The 23,036-nt window shown below is 37.2% G+C and overlaps 1 protein-coding gene and 1 pseudogene across 3 annotated transcripts in view; one reads left to right on the top strand and one right to left on the bottom strand.

Annotated features, from left to right (window-relative positions):
• The window catches only part of Vapa (VAMP associated protein A), a 41,699-nt gene extending 26,687 nt beyond the window's left edge, over nt 1-15,012 (top strand). For 2 of the 3 annotated variants that reach the window (XM_070029637.1, XM_070029638.1), the window contains exons 5-7: nt 2,302-2,436; nt 7,303-7,476; nt 11,758-15,012. In XM_070029637.1, the coding sequence (XP_069885738.1) occupies nt 2,302-2,436; nt 7,303-7,476; nt 11,758-11,916 (468 nt within the window). In that variant the 3' untranslated portion in view covers nt 11,917-15,012. The remainder of the gene's footprint in view (nt 1-2,301; nt 2,437-7,302; nt 7,477-11,757) is intronic. The other variant, XM_070029639.1, reaches the window with a different exon arrangement.
• A 4,196-nt stretch (nt 15,013-19,208) lies between these two features.
• On the bottom strand, nt 19,209-21,054 carry LOC138831829 (cytoskeleton-associated protein 4-like; annotated as a pseudogene).
• Nucleotides 21,055-23,036: the final 1,982 nt, after the last annotated feature.

The raw sequence follows: 23,036 nt of genomic DNA, 5'->3' as shown, positions 1-23,036 counted from the left end.
AGAGTTCAAGCTCCAGCATGGGAAAAGAACAAAAAAAAGCACAAGAATATAAAATATGTATGCGTTTAGAAGTTTTGGTTGTGACATACCAAATCCCTTGAGATATGTTGACTCTTGTTCTTTTTCTCTTTTCTAGTTTGTTTGTTTAGCAGTATTTGGGATGGCATCTAGGACAACAAGTAGATAAGGCTGGCTACTACTGAGTTATATCTCCATTCTGGCTATTAGTGTATCAACCTTACCAAAATTAAGTTTAGTTTTTAACAAGTAGTTGGTGATAATTTCTAGCTTAATGCAGTTCTAGATGACATATGCACTGTGTATTGATCCTTCTTTGCTGTTTGAAGCTGTGGGGAAGTCCATAGTACACTATACTTTATTATGTTTCCTATATGTATAGTGTACATTATGAGAAAATTGCCATGATCAAATTAGTTAACCATATCCATTGTCAAACAGCAATTTTTGCCATACTTCAGTTGATCATTAAGATTTTATCAGCTTATTTCTTGATGCTTTCTTCTCAAACATGATAGAGATAGCAGGCCTTTGTGATTTTTTGGTAACTATCCTACCTACTTCATATATCTCACCATGCCTTCCTGCCCACCCCCCTTCCCACCTCCAAAAAGTATGCACGTATGTAAGTATGATATATATGTATACTGCATGCACCGGAAGTTACTGATCTTTTTAGGTTTTGTTATTAGTGCTTGGACATTTATGCATTCTAAAATCTGGGGAAAGGGTGCTATTTTGTTGATTTTTTTAGAATTTTTAAGATCTTGATACTAAGTATGTACATAAGGACACGATGGAAGTTTTGTAAGGTAATATAAGGAAGCAGCTTTAGAAGTGCAGGGGTGGAGTCCATGTTTTTCTATTTAAACAGTTGGGCAGATAAGGCAACTGATTTATTTGAACCATCAATCCTTAATGGATTTCTCTTTGGACATATACCTCTGATTATTTATAGATAACATGGCCAAGGAAAGCTACGAATCCCTTTACTTTTGAATGAAATACATTTTTTCCCCTGGGCAAGAATAAAATAATACTGTACAGTAAGATGTGTAATTAAAATTACCTTTATACCCAGGGAACATCAGTTGTGTGGTTGTGTCGTTCATTAAGGGTCTGTAGTGTTTTCAGCAGTAGAGTTGTTCTCAGTATTAGAGAGATACTCATGCAGATAATATTATACACTGTTGACAGTTGTATAAAATACAGTTTTCTAAATTATTATTAGTGTTAGGAAATACGTAGTGTCTGAGTGATAGTGTTTTTTTTTAAAGGATTGAATGTGTTTTATTTTCATTCTTAAAGTTTTATGATCTGTTGTGAGTTCAAGTATTTTGAAGCCTTAACTTTGACATTTTCCAGATTTTTTAATGAAGATTTTAGGGCTACAGACAACAGAGATTTCAGAGATATTTTTATAAAGACATCTTATTGTTAAAAAATAAACGTTTTGGATGAAGCAAAAGAACAGATAGATTGAATATCAGCAATTCTGTTCCAACCTTTTTGATTAATATTTTTATTCTAAAGGAATTTAGGAGACAAAAATCCTAGGTAAAGAACTGTTAGTACTTACAGAGTACTATATGAGTCTGATTTTATTGATGTGTGTGTGTGTGTGTGTGTGTGTGTGTTATGTATGAGCAGATGTTTACAAGAAGTTTTATTGTTTTGTTTGTGGTATTGGGGCTTGAAATCCCACCTCTCTTACCCCATGATTGGGACCTCTGCCATTGGAGCTACAGCTACACTTCCAGCTTTTTGCTCTCAGATTTGTCTATCTGGGTTGTCTTGAATCTCAATTCTCAGGTTTCAGCTTCCTGAGTAGCTTGGACTATTGGCAAGCCACTGGTGCCCAGTGAGGAGTTTTTGAGTAAAGAAGTGTAGTTAGTAAACATTACATTTTGAACTTCAGGGGAGAAATACTGTGAAAGGTAAGAAAACATGAATGTACTTCTTTTTCAGATATGAATTGGTAGTAGTAAAGAGGAAGAAAATTTTATTTTAGGATAATATGAAGTTGAAGTATGTACATTTAATAAGTGACCATACATAATAGGTCATAACTAATTTTCTATATATGTGAAAGGAAGTTTAGAAAGTTTTTTTGCTTTAACATAGCTGTTTATTAGTATTGTTTCTTACGCATAACTAGGTAAAAAATAGAATAAAATACCAATGTTTTAGAGTCTAATGCTGTCTGTGTTAGTCATTCCCAATACCATACAGGAGAAATCAGAGTTTGGTGAATCTGAGAATATGTTTCCCATGCCATCTCAGGGTAAAACTCTACCAGGGATTGTTCCGACTGTCACTTCAATGAGCAGCATCAACAACACAGTTGCAACACCTGCCAGTTATCACACGAAGAATGATCCCAGGGGACTCAGTGTGTTCAAACAGGAGAAGCAGAAGGTTTGTTATAGGGAGTTAACAGACTTAGGAGTCTACTAGTATTACTAAGTTAATGTAGATAATAACTAAGGAGATAAATTGTTACTATGTTACATCTAACTAAGTAATTAGAGTTCAATTTTTAATCTATGTTTAAAACTACTGTAGAATCATAAAGCACTTAATTTGGTAGACCTAGCTCATTGTGTTAAAGAATTGTCAGTAACAGCAAGGATAAAAGTAAGTGAACATTAAGTTGTAATCTTCCTGTCAATAAGATTTAGAAAGCATATGCTAAAATTAATTTTACAGCTTCTTTGAATTAGAATAGCAGGTACAGCACTGATAGGAGCTGGCAAATACATTTTTAGAGACATATTTGTATTGAGGTTTTAAAGGATGAAATTGTACTTTGAAATTTCTTTGCAAATACAAGTATAATACACTCCATAGCTCATTTTTAATTGTTGACAGTCTTCTATGGTAGGAAAATTTGTAGCTAAAGGCCTAATGTTCTTAGGTCATTATTAATTGTATGTGTGTGAATGTATACATGAACACGTGTTCACACCTGTACGTATGAATTTAAATTCACAAAGTAAAATGGCACCCCATCAGTAAGGTAACTGATTTTAGTGGTGTATGGATGTTGTAAGATTCCCTTTTCCATTTCTTTTCATACTGGGAGCTTCAGAAACTGTCCAGTTTTAATAAACTATTTACTTTGGCTTATGTGATGTACATAGTAATAAAGTTTAAAAATACCCTTTATCTAAATGCCTTTAACACTTTTTTGATTTTGTAATTTGAAGTAATTTATTTCTGGGAATCATGGTCAGAAATATTATTATATTATTTTCCCAGTCATGGGTGGAACTGTGGGCCTGGGCTCTGTCCCTCTGTTCTTCAGCTCAAGGCCAGCGCTCTACCACTTGAGCCACAGCGCCACTTCTGGTTTTCTGAGTGGTTTATTGGAGATGGGAGTCTCAAGTCATGTCTCGGGCTGGCTTTGAACCACGATCCTCAGATCTCAGCCTCCAGAGTAGCTAGGATTACAGGCATGAGCCACTGGCACCCTTTCAAATGGTATTTCTTAACTCACAGATTATAACCAAAATTCTGATACTATAACAGTTTTTCCCTTTAAGCCATAAATATTATCTCCTGTACTTGTAGTATAGCCACTCTACAGAGCTTCATTGCAAACACTTGCTACTTCATGTTTTACTTTCCCCTTCATGTCAAGTCCTTGCTCTAATTGCTTTCTGTAGAATTATTTGGAATATTGTAATTAAAATGTTGGTGGTTGTTAAAAAGAATACAGAAGTGTGATTCATAGATGAAGAGACTATTGAAGATAGGTTAAATAATCTAAGATGTACAACATATGTTATGTTGTCGAGTCTTAATGTACCTCCTTAAGTTTTCAGCTTATTGTTAAATTTAATGCTAATGTTGCTATTTATTATTAAGAATCACAGCATGTTGAATCCTTTTAGTTTGCTTGTTTCATGGTTCTCAGAACAACCAGTCTCCTCTTTCTGGACCAGTATGAAGCACCTTTCAAGGAACAAGCTGTTTTCCTGCAGCCAAACCTCACCTCCTGAGTGGAAGCATTTACTTAAAGTCACACCTGCTTAGTGTTTCCCATCAGGCTCTTCTGATTGTCATTGCACAAATGGCTCAGCCTTCCCCCCTTTAAATGCCAACTGAGTTAGGTTACATTTGCTTATATATTAAATATCCATAAATAAATTAGATTTCTTTGCATCTGCTATGTATTTTGACTGGTTTGTAGGGGGATTAAATAGTATTTGATAGAACTATTCTGTGTAGCTTGTTTTATGGCTTACTTGGCTTTAGTATATAGCTTTCATTCTATTATGAATACCTATGCTCCACAAATTGGTTGGTCATATGTTCTCCTTTTTATGTAAACAACATGAAGAAAATTTTCAACTATAAACCAAAATTAATTTTCCATCGTAAGAAAGTGCACATTAGTGTGTTAATTTGAGTCCAAAATAATGTGAAACTGCAAACAAAAGTGAAATGTTAAATAATTTTGGTAAGGCATAGGATAGAATAATGACATATTGTGTCATTTAAAGTTATACTTGAGATAACATATAAATTGGCAAAGTAAGGAAAGGATCGTGTATATGCTGACTTTTTCCTTTTGCAGTTCTGGGGGGGTTTGAACCCAGGGTTAGAATTTAGGATTTTGTACATTATATAAAATGTACATATAAAAGAATATCAGAAGATAAATAATGGCTGTTAGACCAATGAATAATGGGATGATATCCTCCTGATTTAAAGAACAACCTATTTGTAAAGAGCTTATTTTTTTTTAATTTTAACTTTTTTCTTTTCATTGCTAGTGTCATATATAGCCTCTTCATTTCTTTGCCAGCTTTCAGATTGGATATGATTATTTTTCCCCAATCATTAACCAAAACCTGATTTTTTTTTTCTTTTTTTGGCCAGTCCTGGCACTTGAACTCTGGGCCTGGTCTTTGTCCCTGAGCCTCTCTCTCTGTGCTCAAAGCAAGCATTGTACCACTCAAGCCACAATGTCACTCTGGCCTTTTCTAAGTAGTTTATTGGAGATAAGAGTCTCATGGACTTTCCTGCTTGGGTTAGCTTCAAACTGCAATCCTTAGATATTAGCCTCCTGATTACAGGCATGAGCCACCAAAACCTGAAGATTTTGTAGTTACCTGTTTTTTTGGAGGTGGGCGGGGGGACATCAGTTATGAGGGTTGAACTCAGGGCCTGAGCACTGCCCCTGAACTTTTTCACTGTACCACTTTGAGCCACAGTGCTGCTTCCGGGTTTTCTGGTGGTTCATTGGAGATAAGAGTTTCATGGATTTGCCTGCCCTAGCTGCCTTTTGAATTGTGATTCTCAGATCTCAACCTCCTGAGTAGCTGGGATTACAGGTGTGAGCCAATGGTGCCTAGCTATAATAGTTACATTACTGAATATGACCTTTAAAGCATGAAGCCCTCTGTAAATCAGAAGTTAGACTTAAACTAGGATGGTATTTGAGCACACTTGGAAGAAGAATCATTTTGGAGAATTTTAGTTGCTATTAAGGAAAGGAAAAAAAACATTGGCAGAAGAGAAAAATATATCTAAAACATTTCTCATAGTAGAGGCAGGATTAGCTAAGCATCAGGGATTGGGATGAAGAACAAGAATGCTTACAAGAGAAAAACTTGGGGAAGATACTGAAGTAGGAGTATTAAATCATACTTTGTAACTGTGACCCTGACCATAAATGGAAAAGCTTCCAGGCAGGTCAAATATAATGTATAACATGATTACTTTTTAAATGGGCTTCTGCGTACTGATCAGTTTAATCTTTCTAAGGGCTACTAGTTTTATTTTTTGTTTTTGTGCCCATACTGGAGTTTGAACTAGTGCCTCGGTGCTGTTCTTAGCTTTTGTACTCAAAGATGGCCCTCACCATATTGGGAGTTAATTAGACAAAATTCTCAGACTTTTCTTCCTGGACTGGCATTGAAGCTCAATCCTCCCACCTCAGGTTCCTAAGTTGCTAGTTCTAAGTTTACAGTTGTAAGCAACTGTTTTCCCGCAGTCGTTACTAGTTTTGACCTTAAATGATATGTCTATACCTTATTTAAATTTGGAGGCTAAGATGGTACAGAATATGTACTGCTTCAAATTTTACTGTACATGAGCTTTGTGCTTTCCATAAAGTTTAATTTATTATTAATTTTTTTTAGCAGTTTATATCTGAACAAAGCAGGCTTATGTCTTACTTGCAATGTTTTGGGTGGTGGGTACGGAACCCTGGGCCTCTTGAATTCTATACAGATGATCTACCACTGATCCATATCCCCAGCCCTCCAAATCTTCAACAATTAAAAATTTATTAAAATGAAAAAGACAACATGTTACACTGATGGTATGCTATGTGGTGGCAGAAATGAGGTTGAGGTGAAGGATACTGAGGCAACAGTCCTTAGGTGCAAGGGTCCATAGGAATTATCATAAAACATTTATCTGCTTCAAATGGGTATGGTGTTGTGTTAAGAATGACGATTTGGGGTTTCATAGTTTTGAAAGTGTCTTAAGTAATACTTTAGTGTTATTCCAAATGAATCATATGAGTTAAACACTATTACAACTTGAATCACTTAACCTTTAAAATCATAAACTATGAAACTTTTTGGGTCAATGGTACATTTGTGTCTGTTGTTTTCCTTTCAATATTTATACCCTGTAGTTAATTTTTTCCACTAATAGTTGAATAGTTGTTAGGTTTTCTTATGAGAGAGAGAGAGAGAGAGAGAGAGAGAGAGAGAGAGAGAGAGAGAGAGAGAGAGAGAGAGAGAGAGAGAGAGTGTGTGTTTAGGTAGTTATTTCTTTGATTATGGAAACATACTCCTAACTCCCCACTCCTAGAGCCTCATTCAGACTGCAGAATTCTGAGCATTGGAAGTGACTTTCATATTTGGATTTGGTTGGTATCAGTTGTTCAGCATACTTTGATTGAAAAGCTACTTTTGGCCAATGTTCTGGATTTAGGGGTAAATACAAAGAGAAATAGCTGTTGCTTCCCCAGCCTTTGCAGTGTTATAGGGAAGAACTTGAACAGTACATCATTTTGATATATGATAAGTACTATGGTAAGTATCAAGGGTACTGGAGTATAGATGAGGGAGTGGGCTGCTTGTTTTGATTTATCTATTGGTTAATACTGACTTTAATTGAAATGGTTCGCAGATGACCATGATATTTGGTATCAAAAAATTATCAACTTTTTTGCAAAGAAAGGTAAAGAATTTACATTTTTATTTGTTTAAAATCCATAAGGAGATTTGGTTAAAGATTACCAATATCTTTGTAATACAGAATGACATGGAACCTAGCAAAGCTGTTCCACTAAATGCATCTAAGCAAGATGGACCCATGCCAAAACCGCATAGTGCTTCACTCAATGATACTGAAACAAGAAAACTAATGGAAGAATGTAAAAGACTTCAGGGAGAAATGATGAAGCTATCAGAAGAAAATCGACATCTGAGAGTAAGTCTGTTGATGAAAATGAGTTAGTTGTACTTAAAAGGTATATGAAATGTATTATTAGGCTCCATTATCATTTTTTCTCCTTCCAATTTATCTCTTGATTTTGGTACTCTGTCTTTATTTCTTATCCTTTAACAGCCTCACCATGGCTTCTCTAGTTCCCTGTAAGCAATCAGGTAAGCAACCAGGAGAGAGCACACAGACACAGAGTACAGTCATAGAAAGTCTTTATTAGCCAGCTAGTGACTACACTGGATCAGCTCCCCAAGTTCAATGTTGAGCCAGTTTTTAAGGCTCCTTTTACACCAAAACCCCACATCCTTGTTTGCTCAGGGGTAGAAAGTCCTTACTAAGGGTTCTTTCCTGAAGATGCAAGCCAAGTGGGAAGTTACAGAAGCCAAACACAGCATTGAGCAAGGGCAGTGTGACCCTTACTGCCTGGACTGGCTTTGAACCGTGATCCTCAGATCTTAGCCTCCTGTGTAGCTAGGATTACCTGGCTTTAATCTCCTCTCTTATTTGTATTATTGTTTATTTTTTGTGTCCTAGTACAGGTAAAACTGTATTATCTTTTAGTCACTTGTCACTGGGAACTACTGAGAATGTGAAATGTAGTTCGTTCAGAGATGTGTTGTGAGTATAAAATGTACACCAATGATATATTAAAATTAATGGTACAAATATTTTTTACAAATTATTTTTTACAAATATTTACGTACACATTTATAAATATTTATTTACAAAATTTTTTACAAATTATTTTTTTAGTGTTTCATTAGAAAATTTATAATTATGTGTGGCCTACATTTGAAGCTCATTTGTTTTTGTTGAACAGTTTTGAGCTGCAGTACCTTAAAGAAGTATCTCTTGCTAGTCCTTTTTTGCTCTTTGTTCTGACTATAAGGTCCTGCACACAAGCACATGCTTACTCTTTTTGGGGGGGGAGGGGGTCCGGTCGTGGGGCCTGAACTCTGGGCCTGGGCGCTGTCCCTCAGCTCTTCAGCTCAAGGCTAGCGCTCTACCACTTGAGCCACAGCGCCACTTCCGGCTTTTTTCTTTTTGCTTATGTGGTACTGAGGAATCGAACCTAGGGCCTCATGCATGCAAGGCAAGTGGTCTACCACTGAGCCACCTTCCCAGCCCCCACATGCTTATTCTTTCTTCACCTTTTAGTATAGGCTTCCCTCAAAAACAAAATGGTTGTTTTCAAATGTTTTTTCCTTGAGTTTTATCATTCATGACATCTGATGATTGCTCTTATTTGCTTGAGGCCTTTTTCCTCTGAATGAACAACTATTTTCTCAGAGAAGGATTGTTTCATTTTCTTTGCATGCACAGCATGTGCATATATTTAAATGGATGGACTGTCAAAGGAAGACTGATTTGTGTGGTTTATGAATAATTTGCCTTTGACATGTAATTACCTTTGTTCAAGAGCTGAGTACTTTTAAATTGCTTTTAGACTTTGAAGCTTTGACATCAAAGCAGATGGTGCAAAAATGTATATAAGTAGATAGCTAAATTCTAGAAATTCTATACTTGATATTACTGCTAACTGTTTGAGGAACTATACTCTCTTGTCATATATTGAGTTGATGTGAAACCTTTTTTAGTGATTTCTCAGAATTATCTATCTATCTATCTTATCTATCTATCTATCTATCTATCTATCTATCTATCTATCTATCTATCTATCTATCTATCTATCTATCTATCTATCTATCATGGGTTTTGTGGGACTTGAACTCTGGGCTTGGGCACTATCCCTGAGCTCTTCAGTTTAAGGCGATTGCTCTACCACTTGAGCCATAGTGCCACTTCTGATTTCCTGATGGGTAATTGGGGAGATAAGAGTGTCAACACACTTTCCTGCCCAGGTTGGCTTTGAACCATGATCCTTAGATCTCAGTCTCCTGAGCAGCTAGGATTACAAGTGTGAGCAACCGGCACCTGGCCATCTTTTAATTTTTTAATAGTACCTGTGAGGAAAGAATGTCTGCTTCACACTCATATATAATAAATTTCTTACACTTTTTTTTATTGTTGGTTTTACTTCACAATGACTCTCACAGTAGTTCTTTTTTTTTTTTTTTTTTTTTTCTTTTTCCTTTGTCGGTCATGGGTCTTGAATTCTGGGCCTGGGCACTATCCCTCAGCTCTTCAGCTCAAGGCTAGTGCTATACCACTTGAGTCACAGCACCACTTCCGGTTTTCTAGTAGTTAATTGGAGATAAGAGTCTCACAGACTTTCTTGCCTGGGCTAGCTTCGAACGGCGATCCTCAGATCTCAGCCTCCTGAGTAGCTAGGATTACAGGCATGAGCCACCAATGCCCGGTTTGGTTAATTTTAACTGCTGTAGTCTCTCTTGGCAAGGAGCAAGTATAAATGATAGGCATGACAATAGATAGTGAAGGACTGTAAAATAGACAGGAAACAGGAAAGTCAGTGAGACTTTTATTCCTGATGGAATGACAATAGATAGTAAAGGACTAGAAAATAGACAGGAAATGGGAAAATCAGTGAGACTTTTATTCCTGATGTCTCTTCTTTATATATCAGTGTTCTCTGAGACTTTATTTGAAAGCAGAGTCTGCCATATAAAAAATAAGAGAACTCAAAAGACCACTGTGTGATAGTCACTTTTATAACAAATTGTGATATGCACAGGCTTATGATAATTTGTCATATAACTTGGTTGGCCATGTTCAGTCACTGTACTTTTTTGTTTTTATAGCTGTGTGGTACTCATACATATTGTAAATCTGGATCATCCAAGGGAACTTTTGAAAACTAGAAACAATTAGGTCCTCCTTAGATGAAATATTATCTCAGAATCTCTGGAAATATGCCAAAAGTTATTCAAATATTTGTGATGGGTAGCTGGTCCTGAGTTACTAAGAGCTAATTAAGTATAATGCTACAGAAACCCAGTAAGGGAAATAAGACAGGTATAAAACAGGTATAGCTGTCAGGTATGGATTTTGAAAGAATTGAATTCCTGCAAAGCGTAATATCTGAAATCATAATTAAGTCAAAGCACATTCAATACATATAACCTGTGAAACAGTTTTAGCCACATAGCACAGTATACACAGTTTATTGTTGGTTTTCTCTTGAAGTTGTGAGGCTGACTCGGGAATTGTCCCTCTCTGCTTTTGCTGAGTACAAGTTGGTCATGCCAAGTGATGAGTCGTTCAGCATCTTCAACTCAGAACTGAGATCAAAATTCAAAGTACAGTTTGTACTAATAACACTTAAATTACCCTAAAGTCAAAAATTGTAAATTCAACCATCATAAAATTGGAAATCTGCATTTGTAAACATAATTGAGGAATTGTGTGAGAGAGTAAAAACTAGTTTGTGTTGAGGAAGTAAAATGCCATTCATCAGCTTATATAACAGAGCCAGCCGCATAGTTAGTGTTAACTGGTGACAGTGTTTTCCCTAAGGCGTACAGTGATATAACTGCCCACTTTGAGAGACTTTCTTGACAAACTTTGTTCTCTTAGAACATCAAGTGTTAGAAATTTAGTGCTGTGCAAAACAATTCAGTAAGAATGAAGCAGCCCAATCTTCGCTAAAGGATTTGACTTATTTTGACACACAGAAGCAGCCTCAGTTTCCAAATCAGGTGAGAGTTATAGGTAAAGGATTCTACCTCTATCATTTTTTTGGAGTTTTTTTTTTTTTTGAAGAAAAAGGATTCTGTATCCACTTTGCAGCCTAGACCTTACGCTGATCTTTGTACAGTTTTTCACTCTGTTTGAAGCATACTGAACATTATCAAAGCACTGTTTCTCAAATTGTATCCTGAAATTCTTTTCCCAGTTTCTATGTTATCTCTTTTGTAAGATACCAGTCCCTTTTATCTCTGCTGTATGTGTTCCTGAATTATAATGAATTAATGAAGCTGTTAGGTAACTAGTTTGTTCTTGGTAGTCTTTGGACAACAAGTGTAACCAGTTTAAAATAATGTGGACCATCTTCACTGAATAAGCTTTTTAGGAATATGTTTCTCAGAGTTTTAAAAACTAGTTTTACTGAGATATAATTTACATCATATGAAGCCACTCATTGTTAGTATACAATTTAAGGACTGTTAGTAAATTTATAGAAAGGTACAGCGATTTCTCTAATCCAGAATTGTTTCCATCTTGCCTCAGGTTCCTGATGATTAGTAGCCACTGATCTGCCTCAATCTCTTTAGACTTCTAGTTGCAGTAGATTCATTTGTGTCTATCTGTTTTTAAAGTCTCTTTTTGTGCATTTTCCCCCCCTAGGATGAAGGCCTAAGGCTCAGAAAGGTAGCACATTCGGATAAACCTGGATCAACCTCAACTGCAACCTTCAGAGATAATGTCACCAGTCCTCTTCCGTCTCTTCTGGTTGTGATTGCAGCCATTTTCATTGGATTCTTTCTAGGGAAATTCATCTTGTAGAGTGAAGCATGCCGAGTACTATTTCTTTTATTTCCTTCTGACCAGAAAAAAATTTGTTTACCTACCATTTCATTGGTAGTATGGCCCGCGGTGACCATTTTTTTTGTGTGTGTACAGCGACATATAGGCTTTGCCTTTAATGATCTCTTACGGTTAGAAAACACAATAAGACAAACTGTTCGGCTACTGGACAAATTGTATAATACCAGATCATCACTAGCAGGTGTCAGTTGCACATTCTGTCCTTTATGAAATTCATAAATAAAGAATTGTTCTTTCTTTGTGGTTTAATAAGAGTTCAAGAATTGTTCAGAGTCTTGTAAATGTTGTTTTAATAACCCTTTAAATTTTATCTGTTGCTGTTACCTCTTGAAATATGATTTATTTAGATTGCTAATCCCACTCATTCAGGAAATGCCAAGAGGTGTTCTGTGGGGAAATGGTGCCTCTTACCGTGTAAATTTTCTCCTTTACCTTTGCTAATATCATGGCAGAATTTTTCTTATCCCTTGTGAGGCAGTTGTTGACTGAGTTTTTCATCCTTACAATCCTGTCCCATGGTATTTAACATAAAAAAATAAACCGTTAACAGATTCTTGCTCGATAGCCTGTTTGTGTCTCTTGTCATTAGAAGGGGGTATCAGAAAGTTCAGTGTATGGGAATTTGAAATTGATAATGCTTAAATTTTCTCTTGCAGTCAAACTCTTCTAGATAATTTATTATTTGTAATTAAAATTCCTCAATGGAGTTGATAATTCCAAGATAGTTTAAATGTTTCAGAAAATCATGACTCATTTGTTTTCAAGAAACATAAAACAAATTCCATAAATAAAATGCTGTAATTTTAGTGAGTTCTTTTGTATGCCATGTGGCTATATTGTATTTAATTTACCCCATTCTTGCTATGTTCTTGTACTATTTGCTCAAGCAAGATTTGTTCTTTTTGATTTTAAAGTACTTTGAAGCCAGCTAATAATTCTTAAGACTTTATAATAGCTAAAAGTAGTTATACACCCTCCTCCTGTCCAACTTAAATTTTTGTTACAGAAATTTAGCATTATTGAGCAAACTTTGGAAATTTTCTTTGTGAAAAATGACTTTTTCTTGCAAATCAATCTGTTATCCACTCAACACTTTCAATATAAGAACTCATTGTAGGGCCTGATACTTTCCTGCACTTGGTCTTATGTCTTCATTTACTAGTGCTAGGATAGAAAATTTTGGAACTAGAAAAAATAATGTTTTCAACTGAGTATAGTCTTAGTACAAATAAATTTTTATTCTTCAAAGTAGCTGTTTGTTTTGTAGAAGATGCAAACCACCTAAAAGAGAAATTGGACCTTGGGACTTAATGTGGTACAGTGAAGTAGGTTAGGCCCAGGTCTGTGTACACATTTTATGAAGAGTGGAATATTCTCAAGTATTTTGTCTTTTCATTTCAAACGTGTTTTGAAATCAGATGACGTTATTGTGTAATGTGTTCAATGGTATATTTTATAAAACCTCTTGCTTGTGTGCAAAAGTTATTAAAAACAAGCAGAAGTAATGCTTTGCCATTACTAGCATGCTACTACAGGTAATGTTTCCACTGCTGTATGCTTTCTGTCATTGTAATAAGTCCTACCCCCAATAACTGGAAAAGCATGGTAAAGTATTCCATCCCATAAATGAAGAATCATTCTTTGTCATAAAGCTCTCTATTTAATCAACATCAGTGGTGATAAGTATCAAGCTTTGTATTTCATAAATATCTTTTTAAAAGATTTGTTTTAAAAAATTTAGCAAAATCCCCGTTTTATGGGAGTGCTTCTTAGAATTGAATCTGTTCAGTCCCTTTGTTTTACAATTGACAAGTGTAAGGCCTCCAAGGGCTTAACAGACTGTTCATTACCCACATCTCAAAATAGTTTTAGAAGCAGAGCTAAACATAGTAATTTGTCTCCTGATTGATTCTAGCTCCATTTTTCCTGATAATGTAGGAACCAAACAACTTGTCTTAATTTGACAGACAGCTGAAATAATGAATTTACAATGCTGTCTAACAAGTATATGTGAGATTTCTTACTGTAAGACTGTCTGACAAGCAACTGTTAATCTCATGTATGTTTTAATGTTTAAGCTAGTAATGCCTCCCATATTGGTAATAAACATTACAAAATACAGTGTATTTCTTGGTGAATTTTTGCAGAATGCATTATGCAACATTTAGTTTTAAGATAGGTTGTCATTTTTGTAGCATCTTCAAAAGTGTATGTGGGCTTAACTGCTCTACATATCAAGAGATGCTCAAATTGTATAGCTTTTATTTTGCTTCTTTTTAATTGTTCTATGAAATGTGATCAGATTATTTTCCTACCAATAGTTATACTTTCAAAAGAGTCCACCTGTATTAATTGACAGATAATATATAGATTAAGTTATTTGTCTTAATCTTTACATGTTTAGAAATGTTTGCATTGTCTACCTGCTTACTTGTGTATGTAAGCATGAGGGAGAAAAACTTGCTGATACTGAAATTACAGTCTAATAACTAAGGCCTTAAGTTCACATGTGATACTCAATGCACTACTTTTATTGTTTTTATAAAGTCATGTATCTTAATTTATCATATTCTTGTATTTACAAGAAGCAAATTTAAAAATTATGTTCTAAACACAACACTTGGAGGAAAATGCGCATTAAATTCAGAAATTCTAGTCAAATAGTATTAATTTCTCTTTTAAGTTTCTAACTTAGAAGTTTCCTTAAAATTTAGTATTCGATGGCATGGAAAGAATTTTGGCTGTAACCTTTGCAAATACAAAGTTGTATCAATAACAGATCTTACTGAATATATTCCCCAAATTTGATCTGCCACTTCATAATAGTTTCCTGGCGCTTTGCACATTCCTATTCATTTACTTTGGTGTGTGCATATTGCATAGTTTTTTTTTTTAAATTGACCTTTCTGAGAGTTAGGAAAAGACACCAAAATCAGGAGTGATCTTTGTTTTCTAGCTTTCAAGGGAAATTAAAATATTGTGTGAATAAATTGTTAAAAATGTAGTGAAGTGTCATTTTCTTTTCCATAATAAACACAAATACTTCTAACTTGATATGGTTTGTATATTTATGTTCTGGCAAGCATTTTAATAGCCAGTTGGGAGTTGAGTTCTGAGGGCAGAATTTCTCTAGTCTTTGGTTTAGCAATCTCAAGTAGTTTTTAAATACAAGTAAGGTTTTATCAATCCCTTGTGTTTTGCTTCTGGGAATTCTTTGTAATACTAGTAGCATCTTGGGATTGCCCAGGCTGCTGGGGGGTTGATAGAGAAGTGTGAATATACATCCCTAAGAACACACTTACTTTCTACATTTCTAACTGCAGAAAATATTAACATGCATTTTAAGCAATTTGGAAAATAGTAAGCCAAATCTGTAGTTGCTGTGCACGTTTGACTTGTTTCTCTGTGACATTAATATTCTTTAAGAAAATGTATGTAATATATACTATTCATATGGACTTTACTGAAAACCAATATTATGGCAAAAAGTGCTTTTTAGTCTTTTTTTCCCCTTACATTTTGGGCATTTTATAACACTACCCTGGTTGGGTGTTATTCTGTCTTGGAACTCATTGTCCCAATGTGTAACATTCATCTAAGATTTTTAAGTAAACCTTTCAAAAATACTTCTTTTTAAAAAGGGAATTGTAAGTCACCTTTGAGAATTGCTTAATACAGAAGTTACCCTTGTAAAGTCAGGATTGCTAGGATACCCATGAAGGTTTTTGAGTTGTAAATAAACGTTGAGCTGTGAGTGCAATATCAAAAGCAATTTGCAAATTTTAAATTTGTAAGTAAATGAGCTGTCAGTGCAAAAATAAACAATTGAGAAATTTTGTGGGCCTCAGTTTTAATTGCCACTTAGGTCAATCTACCCCAGAAGTGTTTTTTAACTCCCATTTATTTCTAAGCACTAGTAGTTTCTGGTTATACAGTGTTTTTAAGAGTGCGTTGTCACTTTCATATTAATTTACTTGATCTTAAATGCTATATGAGCAGGAGATGGGCTTATATTTAAATTGTAGAGGTAGAGCCAAGCTTTTGAGATAAGTATATTGGAATGTATACTTAAAAGGTTGATGGCTCCTTTTGAGTTTCAAAAGGATTAAAGGGAAATAAATAGCTATCATTCAGTGAAGTGTCTTGTATCTGCATTTGGTTAAAGTGGATAATACAAATGCTTCCAACAAATACTAAGCTCATATAAATTGGTAAATCTGTACTTTTTCTACTTCCAAAAGAATAACTGCACATGCCAGTAATAAAGTTTTATATTTGGATGATGCATGTCCCCCACAGTATGGTAATAAGACTGGTGTCCCCAGAATGTATTTCCTTTAGATCTTTTACTTTGCTTACCATTTCCTTCTCTACTAACTAATCTGTGTCACTGTCCAGGTCTTAGTGTTTTACTACATATGTATATATACTGCATGTTTTAAAGTGCTATGAATGTATCTTAACTGGGAATTGTCTAGCTTCACCTTTGCCTCATTTTTTTTGGTAGGTCGTGTGGCTTGAACTCTGGGCCTGGGTGCTGTCCCTCAGCTCTTCAGCTCAAGGCAAGTGCTCTACCACTTGAGCCACAGCGCCACTTCCGAGGTATATTTATAATATTAAGAATGTTGACTATCGGGTCATAGGGGGAAAAAAAAGAACATTTTGATTAAATTTTGCATCTCCAAACTTAATTCCCTTGAGTCAGCTCCTATTCTATGAGCTTGAAGCAGCTTTGACCCATGGTTGTGTTTTCTGAAAGGAGATTTGAAACACCAGTGCCTAAAGGTCCGCCACTACTGTGAAGCCTGTTGATTCATTGTAGTCACTGCTTGATGTGTCTACGTTGGTTGGGGATACCACCTTCCAGAATGTTTGTAGTAAGCCCACACGACCTCTTAGCTCTTCAGTTTTTGAGTCTCAGGTACATAGTCTGGCCAGGAGAGCTGTTGATGTGTGTCTATTTAATAAACACATGCAATTTTAGATGTATCTTAAAGGAAGAGATGAATGAAGGTCTCCATGTGATTTATGTACTTAAATTTTGTGGTGATGGGGTTGAATTGGGCCTGGACTCTGTCCCTGAGCTTTTTGCTCAAGGCTAGTGCTGAGCTACAGCTCCATTTCCTGTTTTCTGGTGGTTAATTGGAGAGAAGGGTCTTAAGGACTTTACTGCCATGGCTGGCTTTGAATCTTGATCTTCAGATCTCAGCCTTCTGAATAGCTAGGATTACAGATGTAAGCCACCAGCATCCAACTTTATGTGAGAACTTTTATTCTCTCCCCCCCCCTTTCTCCCTCCTTCCCTCCCCTTCTCTTTTTTCTTTTCTTTTTTCCCTCCTTCCCTCCCTCCCTTCCTCCCTTCCTTTCTTTCTTCCTTTCTTCCTTTGTTTTCTTCCTCTTTCTTTCGTTCTTTCTTTCTTCCTCCCTCCCACCCTCCCTTTCCTTCCTTTCTTCCCTCCCTCCCTCCTTCCCTCCCTCCTTCCTTCCCTCCCTCCCTCCTCCTTCCCTCCCTCCCTCCCTCCCTCCTTTCTTTCTTGCTTCCTTTCTTCCTTCCCTCCCTCCTTCCCTCCTTCCCTCCCTCCCTTATCCTTCCTTCCTTCCTTCCTTCCTTTCTTCCTTCCTTCCTTCCTTCCTTGTGCTGGGGCTTCAACTCAGGGCCTGGGCACTGTCCCTAAGCTTCTTTTCATCAAGGTTAGCCCTCTACCACTTGAGCCCCAGTGCCACTTCCGGCTTTTTCTCTTTATGTGATACTGAAGAATGGACCCAGGGCTTCAAGCATGTTAGGCAAGCACTCTACCACTAAGCCACATTCTCAGCCCTGTATGTGAGATCTTTACCAAGTCATTTGTGCTTATGCATATGATGCAGAAGGTGTGGGTGATTGTGAAGGTTTTTCTAGCCTCTTTAGGAAAGGGGAAATGAAACAATTATCAATGAAAGTTCAAAATTTCTGGGTCACAGGATTTGCATTGCCAAGTTCATGGTAATTATCTGGAGTCAAGTACCAGTCTTAACCACTTTTAGTACTATTTTACTTAAATTCATAACCATTGTAATCCCTATGTTTTAATTTGTGGCACCTGGTTTAGATATTTCTCACAAATTAGCCAACTCTGCCTGTAAAATATTTTTGCCTTATGCTGAGTATTTGTGTTTGGGGATAGGTTAGGGTTGTATTAGATTAAAATTTTGGGATCTCACCAAAAACACAACAAAGAAACAGCTTTGACATTATAGACTAATTAGATATAAGATACATACAGAATTTTTCATCTTGTAGCTGCACAATATACTTTTTTTTTCAACAGTCCATGGGACATTCCAAAATGGACTATTCTAGGTTATACAGCATGTCTCGGCAAATTTAAGAAGGTTGAAATAAACCGGTGTCCTGTCAGAACAGGACACAGATCTTTTGAGAGCAAAAGAAACCACAGAAAATAAACAAATGAAGACGGAGCACATTGCTGAAAGATCAATGGGTCATCAAGATAAGAAGGGAAACCAGAAGTTCCTAGAATCTAATGAAAGTATCCCACAACCTTTGGGACACAGCAAAGGCAGTTCTAAGAGGAAAGTTTATAGCTATAAGCACCTACATTTCCAAACCTCAATGATGCATTGCATGCTTTTAGAAGAACAACTAATCTCAAGCTAGTAGATGGGAAGATGATAAATGATCAGAAATGTCCTAGTGACTAAAAGAACTACACAGGAACAAAATAAAGTTTGTTTTTTGAAAAGATAAAATTGGCAAGCCTTTAGCCAATCTGACCAAAAGAAAATAAGTCACCTCAATAAAATGAGGAAAAATAGGATATCCAACAAATATGAGTGAAATTAAGACATACTAAAGGGAAAGTTATAAATCTTTATTCAAACTGGAAAATCTGAAAAAAGGGATATATTCCTAGATAATTTCAGTGTGTCAAAATCAAGCAAAGGATATAAGCCATTGAAATGGCAATAAAGAATCACCTGGCAAAAGTCCAGCTGAAGTCTATCAAGACCTTTAAAGAAGAACTAAAACCATACTCTTCAAACTTTGGTGAAATAGAAAGGGAGGGATTATTACCAAATGAATCTTGTGTAGCCATCATCCCCAAACTCACAGGCTCAACAAAACAATAGACCAGTTTCTTTGAAAGTAATTTCTTTTTTTTTTCCCTCTGGGAAAAATCACCACTCAAATAAATTAGTCATGAGAAACTGGACTTGGAATTGGGCCATGTCTTACACACATGGTTCATTTAGGTCTTCTCGTGAATTTTTTGAACTTTTAAAACAGCCAATCTGGATCATTTCTTAGGTCATTTAGCAAACCCTTGGCTGTTGCTAGATTGTTCCCACTGGTTTCAGTTTTGCCAAGTAAGCCACCAAAGTGTCCGTGATAGTCCTGAGCATCTTTAAGTCTGTCTCTATTTCACTCATTGAGGACTTCAGGTTGTCTAGAGAAGCAAGTTTGTTCAGTAACTCCTGAGGAGGCAGATAGGCGGCCTGGGCCTGGTCCTGCAACTTTAGCAGTGACTCCACAGTGCTGTGTATCTCGCCCACACTTCTCTTTAGGTCATTCACATCACTGTGGAGGGCCAGCTGGGTCTCTTCCAAGTGTCTCAGGTGCTGTTCATGCTTCTAGCTCTTGGGAGTCATTCTAGGCTCTCAGTCCAGCGCAGGGAGACCACCTGAACCAAATGGACTCTGTCCTCTACACTGGAGCCTGGAGTCCAGTCCTTGATTGTTCTTCTGGAGTGCATCTACGGCATCGAAGCTTTGGAAATCATCTTCCTGGGGCCTCTGGGCCTCCACCTTCAGCTGGTGTAGCTCTTCTTCCAGCTTCCTGGTTTTCTGGGGGAGGTGAGAGGTGGACTACTTGGGTTGGTGGGGTTTCTCAGAAAGGACCTGCAGGAGATAGTTTTTTGCACCTCTGTGTAGATGTCAGGCTCCCTGCAGCAAGTTCCTCAGGTCGTTAATTTCCTCTGGCTTCTCTTCTGGACTTTGGTGAAGATGGCATATCGTTGATGGATTTTGAGACTGTCAGCCACTCTCACCATGTACTCCAGGGGCGTGAAGTCACACTCTTGGGCACCTCTCACCATGTGGATGTCTGAGAGGTCTTTGAAGATCTTGTTCTTCCACTTCTGTAGGCCTTCACTGATGGAGTTGATCTCACACTCTCCTTGCTTCACCACCTTCTCCATGAGGTCCTGCTTATGCTGGGAAGCTTCTCAAGATGGACTCAAAGGTCCCAAATGTGGCTGGCAGAGACTGCACCTCTTGATCCAAGCCCTGCAAGCCCTGGCTCAGCTCCTCGTGCTACCAGGAGCAGGACTGGTGGCTGCGCTGGACCTGCTGGACTTGGTCTAGGATGTGGTAGATATACCTGCTAGAGGAGATGGAGCATCCGGCCCAAGCCAGCGGAGGAGGCAGAGGATGGCAGCCCGGGACCCGGTGCCCTTGTAGTGGCTGCCTTGTGGTGTGGGCTGCAGCAGCAGTAGTAGGGGTGGCTGGTATAACAGCTGGGAGCGGGAGTGGCAGCAGGGGTCTGAGGAACATAATTTCAAAATTTGAAATGGTGCTAGGGAAACAGGACACCCATTTGCAGTAGACTGGATTTCTGTTATCTTGCACTCATACCAGTTTAAAATGGATCAAAGACCTCAATCTAATATCTGATACTCTGAAACAACTACAGAAACAAATAGGAATAGGCAGGAACTTTCTGAGTTGAGTTCCAGAGGCCCAGCATATAGGAGAATGGGCAAATAGGATTGCGTCAACCGAAAAAGTTTGTGCAGTGTAGGGCACAGCTGTTAAGCTAAAAAGAGACCCTACAAAATGGAAGACTTTTGCCAGCTATACATCTGACAAGGTTTTGTGCTGTTTGCATATGTATAGCAACATGCTTAGACTTAATACGTTGTACTTAATTTATTCAAGCTCCAGATACAACCCATACTGATAACGAACTCATGCCTAATTCTACTAAGCGTGTCCCACACTCGGGCGCTCACGTGGCATGTCATGTCGAGGGTGCCCTCTGGGCTGCTCCCAGTCATTGAGAGAAGCAGCCAGTTTGCTGTGGCAGGCTCTAGCCATGGGTCAGTCTGATGGTCCGATGTAAAGTCACCTCGCTCAGGCAGTCCATCTGGCTGGGTCTCTCCTGCCCTGGGTTTTTATATGTTTTAGGCTGGGCCTTTCATTTCTGGCTATGTCTGATTTTCAGGCTTGCCTCTATGGCATCTTTGCTTCTGGTTACATCTGGCAAGCGATGAGGGTGGAGCTGACTTGCCTCTGGCTGGGTCTGGTTATCTTGTGGGCTAGTTGCCTTGGTGATGGCTCTCCAGGCTCCCTGGGTGTGTCCTTATCTCTATCTTCCATACTTCTAATTCATATAATTTCACAGCACACATACATTCAATATATTCCTATTCAGTAGCCTACCATGTCAGTATTCAATAACACACTATGTCAGTATTCCATAATTTTCACTACAGGGTTGAATATACAGACAGTTCAAGAAACAACTCTCAAATTGATAACCTAATAAGTGGGCAAAGAAGCTAAATAGAGACTTCTCAGAAGAAAAAATAGCCAATATGCAGATGAAGAAATGTTTAACATCTCTGGCCATGAAGGAAATACAAATCAAAACAGATTTCATCTCACCTCAGTTAACAATGACTATCAAGAATAGGAGCAACAGATTCCCGTGGGGATGTGGGGGAAAAGGAACACTTCTTACATTGTTGGTGGGAATGCAGTACACTAGAAGACAATTTGGAGTCTTCAAAGAACGAATCATAGCTACCTATGATTAACTACCTATAACTACCTATGATCAAGTGGTACTACTCTTACAGTGAAGACACTTGCCAAGTAAAGCAAATAGTCTAGATTCCATACAAAGAAAATTATACATAGTGAGATTATATTAAGTATTATATAGCTATATACCTATATATAATGAAAATATTACTCATCCATCAAGAAGAATAATGTAATTTGTAGTGAAATGGATAAACAAAATTTTTAAGTGAAGTCACAGCGAGAGACTGACTTCAAAGTGGGAGAAAAGACTAACTTCATGTGGGAGTTCTAAATTATAAACATATGAAGACTTCTACAGGATGATCCACGTATATATACACATATTGACTAAAGTATGGTATATCCAGGGGACAATTCCAGTTAAGTATTTCTGAACTAGTTTTAGATAAAAACCAGGAATCAAACATGCTCTGTTGGGGCAAAAGGAGAGGGAAATGGGGACAGATGAATGGAGAGAGGAAGAGTGAACCAATACAATAATAATAACCAATGTGCAGTGAAAATGGAACTAGGTGACTGAGGGGATGGGTGGGGTTGGGAGAGATGGGGAAGAACAATGAAGAGGTGGCATTGATCAAGATGCATTGTACTCAAACTGACATATTGAAGTGAAATTTGTACAACTACTTAGATAAAAAATAATTTTTATGCTGGGTACCTGAGCCTCAAGCTGGTAATCCTAGCTACGGTGAGAGGCTGAGATCTGAAGAGCCTTTAAGAAGTGCTGTCAATCAAAGTGGTAGAGCACTAGCTTTGAGCTCAGGGTTAGCGCCCAGGCCCAGAATTCAAACCCCGCAACAGACACTAAAAAAAAAATTAAAAAGCATTGGAATCTACAGGAATCCTATTTCCAGGAAACAAACAAAATAGACATTTAAATCCAGCTAACAAGTGGTCCCAGAATATATGAAGCATGATGAAATTAAACAGGAATCAAAGAGCAGTAAATGTTACTTTATTATAGAATATTTACTGGATGTCAGTTACTTTATATGCACTATTCTCCTTGGAGCAGCCTTTCAAACTTTAATACAGAAGTTAACTTGTCCAGGCTTACTGTGGACAAATCAGGTCTTATCCCAAGCTTGAGCCACACCTCCACCTTTGGATTTTTGCTGGTTAATTGGAGATAAGAGTCTCATGGACTTCTCTGCCTGGACTGGCTTTGAATGATGACCCTGAGATCTGAGCCTCCTGAGTAGCTAGGATTACAGGCATGAGCTTCTGGTGCCCAGCCCACTTCCACCTTT

Source organism: Dipodomys merriami, unplaced genomic scaffold (assembly GCF_024711535.1).
Source record: "Dipodomys merriami isolate MVZ:Mamm:240054 unplaced genomic scaffold, mDipMer1.0.p SCAF_2, whole genome shotgun sequence".
NCBI classification, from domain to species: Eukaryota; Metazoa; Chordata; class Mammalia; order Rodentia; family Heteromyidae; genus Dipodomys; species Dipodomys merriami.
Note: the sequence above shows the minus strand (reverse complement) of the source record. Positions and strands in the feature narration are given on the sequence as shown.